Source organism: Scyliorhinus torazame, chromosome 2, assembly GCF_047496885.1.
Source record: "Scyliorhinus torazame isolate Kashiwa2021f chromosome 2, sScyTor2.1, whole genome shotgun sequence".
NCBI lineage: Eukaryota > Metazoa > Chordata > Chondrichthyes > Carcharhiniformes > Scyliorhinidae > Scyliorhinus > Scyliorhinus torazame.
In genome coordinates this window covers 175,226,863-175,238,880 of record NC_092708.1, presented here as the reverse complement: position 1 = coordinate 175,238,880, position 12,018 = coordinate 175,226,863, and the positions used below count along the sequence as shown (strand labels likewise).

At 49.1% G+C, this 12,018-nt stretch overlaps 1 protein-coding gene across 2 annotated transcripts in view; it reads right to left on the bottom strand.

Annotated features, from left to right (window-relative positions):
* LOC140393912 (uncharacterized) overlaps positions 1-12,018 on the bottom strand; it is a 428,933-nt gene that overhangs the window by 63,602 nt on the left and 353,313 nt on the right. For both annotated transcript variants that reach the window (XM_072480540.1, XM_072480549.1), the window contains 2 exons: positions 9,514-10,152; positions 1,598-2,191 (listed from right to left, as the gene is read on the bottom strand). In XM_072480540.1, coding sequence (XP_072336641.1) covers positions 1,598-2,191; positions 9,514-10,152 — 1,233 coding nt within the window. The remainder of the gene's footprint in view (positions 1-1,597; positions 2,192-9,513; positions 10,153-12,018) is intronic.

Genomic DNA, 12,018 nt, shown 5'->3' with positions numbered 1-12,018 from the left:
ATGCTATAGATGTGTAGGTTAAGTGAATTGGCCGTGGTAAAACCTCCCCTTAGTGTCCAAAAGATGTGTGTGTTGGGTTCAGGTTACGGGGATGGGGCCGAGGTGGGCCTAAGTAGGGTGCTCTTTCAAAGGTTCGGTGCAGACTTGATGGGCCGAATGGCCTCCTTCTGCACTGTAAGGATTCAATGATTCTATGACAAATGGCTGATTGTATAAATAGAGATACTGCAGTAGATGTGGTGCATTTAATATCTTGTCTTATGAGAGACTTACAACAAAAAAAATATAGATTTCATAGAATCCCTACAGTGCAGAAGGAGGCCAGTCAGCCCAGTGAGTCTGCACCGACGTTTCGAAAAACCACCATCCCTAGGCCCAATCACCCACCCTATGCCTGCAACCCCACTCTAAGAGGCAATTTATCATGGTCAATCCACCTAACCTGCACATCTTTGGGCTGTGGGTGAAAAGCGGGGCACTCGGAGAAAATTCACACAGACACGGAGAGAAGGTGTAAACTCCACACTGTTTCCACTTCAGTGTGTGATCCAAGGGCAGAATTGAACCCAGTCCCTGGTATTGGGAGGCAACAGTGCTAACCACTGTGCCATCGTGCCACCCTAGGCTCTTCAAGTCTGTCATTAATCTTCTCAAAGTTCACAATAGTTCATAACAGATGGACAAGAAAGAAAAAGGTTAAATTTGATGGTTGCTGCTGAGTTTTGAGGTAGATTGCAATGTAACCCATGGTTAGTTCCACTTTTCTTCTTTGGATGATTTGGATTGGGCATTGGGAGTACATTATAAAGACATATACATCACAAAATTGGAAGTGATGGAAAATATGGAGGAAGATTGTAAATGACTTCTAATACACTGATTTGAGGACTGATAGACAGACTGTTCACATGCTTTAGAAAGTATTCCAAAGTATTACAGTCAGAAACAGATCATTTGGCCCAGCAGGTAGTGTTTATACTCCACACGAGTCTCTTTTAACCCATCATCATGTAACCACATCAATTTAGTAATCTTTACATGTAAGAGTTCTCAGCAACATTATCGGAGATTTCTGCAGACAGGAGAAATGGTGCTTACAAATTCACTCCTGTGCTCTGTGCGAACATTTTGATTAATGAAGACTGTTAAAATCCAGGTATAGGTTCATCTGCACTAATTGTTAGTTCCTGGCATAAAATTAAAAGCATTACTTATGCATAAGCAGCTTATTGAGTGCTACTTTGCTTATATTTTCCCAGAAATAGGTGAGAGTTGGTGCATCTCATTTGCCGAGAGTTGACGAGTAGACTTTGTATGCTATCTTCAGTTTTGTTTTTCTGATTGTATTTTGGCCTATAACCATCTTGGGCTAACCTACCTCCTATTCTTAAGTTCTGATTATAACAGACACCAAATGTTGGCTGATTAATTACCTTATTCGAGAATTTTGAGATGTAGCTCTCACTATTGTATCTGATAGTTTCCACTTCAGCATGTGCAGGAAAATGCATATTAGTCACTCTCTTTCAGTTCGTGTCCATTTACATAAATTCAGTAACTATGACAAACACAAACACAATTTAATAAAGGCTTTTACCTTCAGTGGTAACTAGTGATTTCTCAATTGTAAACACTGCCCTAACTTTCGATAGCAGCTCTTGTTGAATAGTTTGCAATTCCTGAAAATCTCCCAGTTTCAGAACAGAATCAGGATTCAACACGATCTGTCGTAGCTCTGATGTGTCGGCACGCTTGGCTCCGATGACAATGGGCACTATACCAGCCTGTTTCACTGCATCTGCTGCCCGTCCAACATCATCTCTGGATTTCCCAGCAGTGATCAGCACCAGGATTTGTGAAGCTCCAGCATCGCTCCTGCTCCCTGCAGATGGAGTGAAGACATTCCTTGTGACAAAGTCCAATGCAGCACCAGTGTTGAGGGGCCTTCCTGTTTTCAATCTCAGCTTTCTCAATGCATTTAAAACCTCATCTTTAGTTGAATGAGTATTGAGGCCAAATTCAAGTCTTGAATCAGAACTGTATTGTACCACAGCAACTTGATCTTTATTGGGTCCAATATCGAGCTCCTGGATTACCTTATTCAGAAAATTACGGATCTGAAGAAATGATTTTCCCATTGCAGGAGAGCCATCGATTAGGAAGACGATATCTCTCTTCCTGACTGCTGAAACTGAAAATTGATATACAAAATTAAAACATTACTATAATCCATGGAAATTAAATCTATGTTTTGCAGAAATATAATTAGGATTAGAGTTTAAAATTAAAGTTTGCTATTATCCATTGCTGCCTATTTCTAGTTGAGCTCTGCTTCTTCCATTAAATTGTCATTAAAATGTCCTATCCCGATCTACTCAATTTGAGTTAAACAAAGTTGGTTCAATATATCTCATGGGCACTATTTAAATAGGTACAATTTGTTTTGCATATTTTGTTGGTAATTCTGTGCTCATTGAGATGCAGTTGAATTAAAGGGAGGGAGGAAGCAGAAATAGGCTTGCAATGGAGAAGCTCAGCTGAACTTTCTGCAGTGGTGAAAGTACTGAGATTTGCAGGTGAATCCATGGAGGTGTTATTAATAGAGATAAGTTCAAGGAGGGATCTGCTTTTTATTATCCCTGATCTCTGTTCTCTTAAAAGATAGAACAATGGGAGATGGAGGAGAATCAATGCCACCTTGACAATCCCATAACGAGTGAAAGAATGCTGGAAATGGCTTAAATGGTTTAATGGTGAATCATGTTAAACCTACTGTAGCGCACAATGACTTACGAGAGAGACGAGAAGTGATGAAGTCGATTCAGGCTTTATTAAGCGAGACTTGTCCCCAGCAGCTCAGCAACAGAATGACGCTGCGGGGAGAAGCTCGGGTTCTTATACTCTGCCTTCAGGGCGGATCCAGGAGTCGGCAGCCAACCAGGACCAGGGATCTGTCAGCCAACAGCATCACGGCTTCACAGTCCCACATGACCCCTAATACATACCACCACATTCACCCCTTGTTAAAAAGGAACCCGGCGGGGTGGTGGTTCGCATGGTGGTAGGGGTTTACAAGGCTGGCCCTGGAAGGAAAATGTCGGACATGTTACTACAGTTTTAGCCCTACACTGGGCTATGTACAAGTTTGTGAAAACTATTTACACGATTAGCAAAAAATTTTTGTTACAACAACATTCTTGATGTCACGCGGATTCCACGAGTCGAGCGGGCGGTCTGGTCTTCCTCGTCGATCGCCTCAGCCCCGGTGGTGGTGCAGGTGCTTGTTCAGGCGTTGTTGTCTCCGGGAGCGTTTCGGTGTTTGTTCCTGTTTTACTCCTGGGCGGGCACGGGAGGAGGACCGATCCCCCCCGGGAAGGGGGCGGTCGCGGGGTGCACCGGTGGCAGGGAGGGGATGATCGGTGTCGGGGGGGTGTGTGTGTTGCCGGCGGGCGCCAGTTCCCGCAGGGAGACCGTGTCCTGTCGGCCGTCGGGGTACGCCACGTAGGCGTACCGCGGGTTCGCGTGGAGAAGGTGAACCCTCTCGACCAACAGGTCCGATTTGTGCGCCCGCACATGTTTCCGGAGCAAGATGGGTCCTGGGGCCGCCAGCCAGGCCGGCAGCGATGTTCCAGAGGAGGACTTCCTGGGGAAGACAAGGAGGCGCTCATGAGGCGTTTGGTTAGTGGTGGTACACAGCAGCGACCGGATGGAGTGGAGAGCGTCTGGGAGGACCTCCTGCCACCGGGAAACTGGGAGATCCCTGGACCGTAGGGCCAGTAGGACGGTCTTCCAGACCGTGCCGTTCTCCCTCTCTACTTGCCCGTTCCCCCGGGGGTCGTCCTGCTCGAGGCTATGCCCTTGCTGAGCAGGAACTGGCGCAGCTCGTCACTCATGAAGGAGGACTCCCTGTCGCTATGGATATACGCGGGGCAACCGAACAGTGTGAATATGGTGCCAAGGGCTTTAATGACTGTGGCCGCTGTCATGTCGGGGCAGGGGATGGCGAAGAGGAAACAAGAGTACTCGTCCACCACATTCAGTAAGTATGCGTTGCGGTCAGTGGAGGGGAGGGGCCCTTTGAAATCCAAACTGAGGCGTTCAAAGGGGCGGGAAGCCTTGATCAGTTGCACTCTATCCGGCATGAAAAAATCTGCACTCTGCGCAGATGTGGCAGTTCCTGGTGACTGTACGGACCTCCTCCACAGAGTAGGGGAGGTTGCGGGACTTTATGAAATGGTAGAATCGAGTGACCCCCGGGTGGCAGAGGTCCTCGTGGAGGACTTGAAGGCGGTCTATTTGTGCGTTGGCAAATGTGCCGCGGGATAGGGCATCGGACGGCTCATTCAGCTTTCCGGGACGGTACAAGATCTCATAGTTGAAGGTGGAGAGCTCGATCCTCCACCTTAAGATCTTGTCATTTTTAATTTTGCCCCGCTGTGCATTATTGAACATGAAGGCTACCGACTGTTGGTCGGTGAGGAGAGTGAATCTCCTGCCGGCCAGGTAATGCCTCCAATGTCGCACAGCTTCCACTATGGCTTGGACTTCCTTTTCCACTGAGGAGTGGCGGATTTCAGAGGCGTGGAGGGTCCGGGAGAAAAAGGCCACGGGTCTGCCCGCTTGGTTAAGGGTGGCCGCCAGAGCTACGTCGGATGCGTCGCTCTCGACCGGGAAGGGGAGGGACTCGTCGATGGCGCGCATCGTGGCCTTTGCGATATCCGCTTTGATGCGGCTGAAGGCCTGGCGAGCCTCGGTCGACAGGGGGAAGGTAGTGGACTGTATTAGCGGATGGGCCTTGTCTGCATACTGGGGGACCCGCTGGGTGTAATATGAAAAGAAACCCAGGCAACGTTTCAGGGCTTTGGAGCAGTGGGGGAGGGGAAATTCCATAAGGGGGCGCATGCGTTCGGGGTCGGGGCCTATTATCCCATTGCGCACTACGTATCCCAGGATGGCCAATCGGTTTGTGCTAAAAACGCACTTTTCCTCGTTGTATGTGAGGTTCAGGGCGTTAGCGGTCTGGAGGAACTTTTGGAGCTTGGCGTCGTGGTCCTGCTGATCGTGGTCGCAGATGGTTACGTTGTCGAGATACGGGAACGTGGCCTGCAACCCGTGCTGGTCAACCATTCGGTCCATCTCCCGTTGGAAGACCGAGACCCCGTTTCTGACACCAAATGGGACCCTTAAGAAGTGGTATAGATACCCGTCTGCCTCGAAGGCTGTGTACTTGTGGTCACCTGGGCGGATGGGGAGCTGGTGGTAGGCGGACTTGAGGTCCACGGTGGAGAAGACCTTATACTGGGCAATCCGATTGACCATGTCGGATATGCGGGGGAGAGGGTACGCATCTAGCTGCGTGTACCTGTTGATGGTCTGACTATAGTCTACGACCATCCTTTGCTTCTCCCCGGTCTTTACTACTACCACCTGGGCTCTCCAGGGACTATTGCTGGCCTGGATTATGCCTTCGTTCAGCAACCGCTGGACTTCAGACCGAATAAATATCCAGTCCTGGGCGCTGTACCATCTGCTCCTAGTGGCGACGGGTTTGCAATCCGGGGTGAGGTTTGCAAACAAGGACGGCGGTTCAACCTTGAGAGTTGCGAGGCCGCAGATAGTGAGTGGGGGTATTGGGCCGCCGAATTGGAATGTTAGGCTCTGCAGGTTACACTGGAAATCTAATCCCAGTAATGTGGGCGCGCAGAGTTGGGGAAGGACGTAGAGCCTGTAGTTCTTAAACTCCCTCCCTTGCACCGTTAGGTTCGCGATGCAGAACCCTTTGATCTCTGCGGAATGGGATCCTGCAGCTAGGGAAATCTTTTGCGTGCTTGGACGGATGGTCAGAAAACAGCGTCTTACCGTGTCTGGGTGAATAAAACTTTCAGTGCTCCCGGAGTCGATCAGGCATGGTGTCTCGTATCCCTTGACCAGCACCGTTGTCGTCGTCGTCCGGAGCGTCCGGGGCCGCGATTGATCCAGTGTCACCGAAGCCAGTCGTGGTAGTAGTGTCGCGGCGTCTTCTTCGGACCCCGAGGAGCTGTCGATGCTGGGGTCCTTTGTTGTCAACCAAGATGGTGGTGTCAATGAATCACACGCAGCCGGGGGTGGACAAAATGGCCGCCCCCATGGATCGCACGTGGTCGGGGGTGGACAAAATGGCCGCCCCCCTGGATCGCACGTGGCTGGGGGGTCACAAGATGGCGGCGCCCATCCTCCCCTCGTGGTGCCCGGGACCCAAAATGGCTGCACCCGCGGGTCACACATGGGGAGCTGGGGGGATTGGGGAGCGTTTGGGATGTGCTGGGCCCGCTCTTCTCCGGTGATTGCGGCGACCCCCCGGGACCGGCACACTGCCGCATAATGGCCCTTCTTGACGCAGCTTTTACAAATAGCTGCGCGGGCCGGGCAGCGCTGCCGGGGGTGTTTCGCTTGTCCGCAGAAATAGCAGCGGGCCCCCCCGGGATGGTCTGGCGCTTTAACCGCGCAAGCTTGCGAGGGGGGGGGGTTGTCGCGACGGGGGTCCACGGAGCCCAAGGGGCTGCCGCGCGGTCGGGGCCGTAGGCGCGGGCGTTTTGCGAGGCCACATCTAGGGAAGTTGCAAGGGCCCGTGCCTCTGAGAGTCCTAGCGACTCTCTTTCTAAAAGTCTTTGGCGGATTTGGGGAGAGTTCATACCTGCCACAAATGCATCGCAAATTAGCATGTCCGTGTGTTCGATCGCGTTCACCAGCGGGCAGCTGCAGCCCCGTCCCAAAATTAGCAGCGCGGGGTAGAATTCTTCTAGCGATTCTCCGGGACTTTGCCGTCTCGTCGCGAGTTGGTGGCACGCGTAGATCTGGTTAACGGGCCGAACGTAGATGCCCTTCAGCAATGCGAGCGCCGTCGGGAAATCCTCTGCGTCTTCTATGAGAGGGTAAATTTCCGGGCTTACCCTCGAATGCAGGACCTGCATTTTCTGGTCTTCTGTGATCCGGCCGGGGGCCTTCGGAGGTAGCCTTCAAAGCATGCTTGCCAGTGTTTAAATACTGCTGCCGAGTTCGCTGCGTGGGGGCTGATCCGTAGGCATTCCGGGGCGATCCGGAGCTCCATAGTCTTTTAAGCTCGCTTAATAAATTGTAGCGCACAATGACTTACGAGAGAGACGAGAAGTGGTTAAGTCGATTCAGGCTTTATTAAGCGAGACTTGTCCCCAGCAGCTCAGCAACAGAATGAAGCTGCGGGGAGAAGCTCGGGTTCTTATACTCCGCCTTCAGGGCGGAGCCAGGAGTCGGCAGCCAACCAGGACCCGGGATCTGTCAGCCAATAGCATCACGGCTTCACAGTCCCACATGACCCCTAATGCGTACCACCACACCTACATATCCCCAAAGACCTCACATTGTAACCTCAGAGGTGGATGAATATTAAGCAGATCAGAAAGTTCCATCAGGAATCATCAGGGGAGGTGGTGGCATAGTGGTATTGTCACTGGACCAGTAAACCAGAAACCCAGGGTAATGTTCTGGGGTCCCGGGTTTGAATCCTCCCACTGCAAATGATGAAATTTCAATTCAATAAAAATCTGGAATTAAAAGTTTAACGATGACCATGAAACCATTGTTGATTGTCGTTAAAAACCCATCTGGTTCATTAACATCCTTTAGGGAAGGAAATCTGCCACCCTTACCTGGTCTGGCTTACATGTGACTCCAGACCCACAGCAATGTGGTTAACTGCCCCCTCAAGGGCAATTAGGGAGGGCAATAAATGCTGGCACAGCCTGCGATGCACATTCACAAAGTACCCGGTCTATGATTCCATTTACAACTTATTTATCTCCAATGATTAAAGTGAAGAACCTGATGCACAGCCAGCCCTCAACAATTTGAAATTAGCAACAAATCTAAGAACCCAGACACCAAAAACCACCAGTTAATTTTCCATATTTAAATTTTGATAGCTTCAAATATCAAACATAAGAAGTAGATGCTCTTTTGATGAGGTACTCTCATGTTTTCTCTATAATCTATAACTCGTGCAGCACAAGGTACAGCTACAACTAATATTTCAGGGAGAGCAAATTCACTGAGTCAATTGCCACGTCATCCTTCAGAGATTTCAGCAGAACGCTTACAATCACCCTCCTCCTAAAATAGAATAGAATCATACAGTGCAGAAGGAAGCCATTTGGCCCATCAAGTCTGCACCGATCCATGTCCCACCCTACCCCTGCAACCTCATAACCTAACCTTCACATCCCTTGACAGTAAGGGGCAATTTAGCATGGCCAATCCATCTACCCCGTACATCTTAGGATTGTGGGAAGAAAACGGAGCACCCGAAGGAAACCCACGCAGACACGGGGAGAACGTACAAACTCCACACAGACAGTGACCAAGGCCGAAATTGAACCCGGGTCCCTGGCGCTGTGAGGCAGCAGTGCTAACCACTGTGCTACCGTGCCACCTACTCTGTGATCATTCTGTACATTTCAGCCAGGAAGGGGTTTTGTAATATTGGCTCATTCCCACTGAAAAACGAGACAGGTGGAGAGTCTGTACAGCTTGCTGGCTCTCCCACTGACACGGTTGGTTGTTCTTATTTCTTATTCACCAGACTCCTCTGTATTTACAGGGGTGTATCTTGCCTGTTACTTGCACCACCTCGTTTTTTTGACTCCTGTTTTCCAGAATGTTTCATTCTTGGCATACAAACTGATTTGTGGGAGTCTTTTTCTAAAGAGGATTGACTCCATTTGCATTTCTAGAAAGTGTCTGACCACAGGGCAATGTTTGAATTTTGTGACTGAACACATGTATGCGGTTTCTGATTATGAAAACAAAAGCATTATCAGAATTTCTTTTATTATTCATTTACGGAATGCGGGCGTTGCTGGATAGGCCAGCATTTATTGCCCATCCCTGGCAGCCCTTGGTGACAATTTTCCTGCTCTGACTTTCACATCTGGTCCAACAGGCATAAAAGGGAATGCTTAAATATTCTTACCTTCATAACAACTGTTGGTATTCCCCAAGCTCTTATTCCCCAAACTACCCAGCAGCAGGTGTGCCGTCCCACCCTCAAACTTTGCCTTAACCATTCCGTGTTCCATGTTGGGAGGCAATGGCGTAGTGGTATTATCACTGAACTGGTAATCCAGAGACCCAGGGTAATGCTCTAGGGTCCTGGGTTTGTATCCCACCATTGCAGATGGTGAAATATGAATTTAATAAAAATCTGGAATTAAAAGTCTACTGATGAGATTATCATAAAAATCCATCTGGTTCAATAATGTCCTTCAGGGAAGGAAATCTGCCACACTTACCCGCTCTGGCCTACATGTGACCCAGACCCACACAGTCATGCAGTTGACTCTTAACTGCCGCACCACTGGAATGGCTGAGAAGGCCACTTAGTTCAAGGGCAATTAAGGATGGGCAACAAACGCCCACATCCCAAGATGTGAGTCCATAAGTTATCCAATTTTACAAGTAAGGCAGCAATCTTTGAACAAAATATAATTATAGTTTAGGTACCTTCTGTACTTGTAACTGTCGGTTCTCCAGTAAGTACTCCTGGCTCATCAACAATTACTTTTGGAACACGCTGCCTTTGTAATGGTGTCATTACTTTTTCCAGCGTATCTGACAGAGAATAGAAATCCCTCACATTGAAGGCTAAACTGGGTTCAAATGCCATTTCCTTTAATTGTGCTGGGTCTGCATTCCTGGCTCCAACAGTAAATGTTATAACAGCAGCTCGCTTCAGTGCATCTGCAGAAGCTGTGATATCATCTTCAGACCTTCCGCCAGTGATGAGCATTAAAAGCTGGGGGACACCTTCCACTCCTCTGCTGCCTGCAGCCCTGGTGAAGTGGTATCTGAGGACAAAGTCCAGTGCTTTGCCAGTGTTAAGTGTCGTGCCACCTTTAAATCTCAGTGATCTCAGGAGAGACAGAAGATCATCCTTTCTCGAGTAGGTGTTTAGATAAAACTCAGTTTCTGCAATATTACTGTACAGTACCAACCCAACTCGCACTCTGTCACTTCCAATATCAAGGTTCTCAATTATTCTTGTGATGAAGTCACGGACAAGTGGTAGATTCGAACTTCCCACATAATCTGATTCATCAATCAGAAATACAATATCCCTCTTGTCCTGAGCGTCAGATGTAACTGCAAAGAAATACACATTCAAATAATAACACAAGGGCTATGACTAGTTTCAAGGACGATCGTCAGAATGAGATCTGGACAGAGAAAAAACATAACACAGAAGATTATTGTATTCACAAGAATATTGCTGTTCAGAGAAAAGTACAAAAACAACAGTCAAAATGATCAAAGTCAGGCAAAACGTTCTCAAAAAATAAAATTAAACTAAAGGTTCACTGCATTTATTATTTGAAGTGAACAAGAGAAAGAGTGAGAGAAAGAATTGAGCGAGATAGATCAAAAACATTGCTTGTGTTCCATTGGTGCAAGTGCAGAGGAGCACAAAATTCCTGATAAATTATCTATTTTTCCAGCCAGTCTTCACAAAGGCCGGGATGCTCCTTTTTGGCGGGTGGGAAAGCCGGTCGGGGCGGAGAATCCAATGGGAGTTCCCAAAAGGTCCAGTGAGGTTTCCCATTGTTCCTGTATCCCACCAATAACGTAATGGGGTTCCTGCCATGAAAGGCCCCACACACTAACATCTCATTAGCAGGCTTGGTCACTCTATTGTACACCACATTAGGATTTCCCACCCCACCAGAGTCATGTCACGTTAGCGGAGTTCACATCAGGTCCTGACAATCAGGAATTTGGCAAAGAGAACCCACCAGAGGTGCATTGGTAAGTCTAGTGATGGTCATGCATGGGCAGTACCTTGGCTGTTCCTGGGCTCTGCCGGAACGGGGGGGGGGCGTTTCCGAGGGGATGTCTCCGTGTCCATCGGGGCGATCCTCTTAAAAAAAAATTTCCACCAGGGCACGGTTTAAAAAGGGTGACTTGATCTCTTGAAAGATGAGGGGCACAGCTCCTCCGCGACTGTGGCTGGATAAAGCCCGCAGCCACCTCACGGGGTCCACGAAAAAAAAAATCATAACTGAGCGCGAGGAGGGCATCGGGGACACAGGATAAAAGAGTGCACGGAGAGCGGTGGGGACACAGTGAAAGAGCGCGAGGAGAGCGGCGGGGACACAGTGAAAGAACGCGAGGAGAGCGGCGGGGACACAGAGTAAAAGAGCGCGAGGAGAGCGGTGGAGACACAGAGTAAAAGAGCGCGAGGAGAGCGGCGGGGACACAGCTGCAGAAGCGGCCTTCAGATTTCCGGTGGGAGCAGTGGCCAGCGGTCCGTCGGGAAGGTAAGTTTACCTCTTTAAATCTTTAAAAACTTACCTTGAAGAGTGACATCGCAGCAAAGCAGAGACCTGGTTGGCTGGTAAGGAAAGTGCTCCAATTAGCAGTAGCTGGGAGAAATTTAACTCTTTGTGTGTTGGTAAGTATTGTGATTGGTAAGTAAAATCTTTATTCCTTTCACTTATTCATTATTTGACATTATATTTGTAATCAGTTAAGGTAAAGTGTAAAAATGGCAGGAGATCCCAGACTCGTGTTATGCTCCTCGTGCTCAAGGTGGGAGTTCAGGGACGCAGCCGATGCCCCTGACTCCTTCATGTGCGGGAAGTGTGTCCAGCTGCAACTCCTCTTAGACCGCATGACAACTCTGGAGCTGCGGATGGACTCACTTTGGAGCATCCGCGATGCTGAGGAGGTCCTGGCTAGCACGTTCAGTGAGTTGGTCACACCGCAGATTAGGATTGGTGAGGGAGACAGGGAATGTGTGACCAAAAGGCAGAGAAAGAGCAGGAAGGCAGTGCTGGTGTCCCCTGCGGTCATGTCCCTCCAAAACCGGTAAAGGGTTTGGATACTGTTGGGGGAGATGACTCACTAGGGGAAGGCAGTAGTAGCCAGGCTCATGGCACCGTGGCTCGCTCTGCTGCACAGAAGGGCGGGAAAAAGACTGGCAGGGCTATAGTCATAGGGGATTCAATCGTA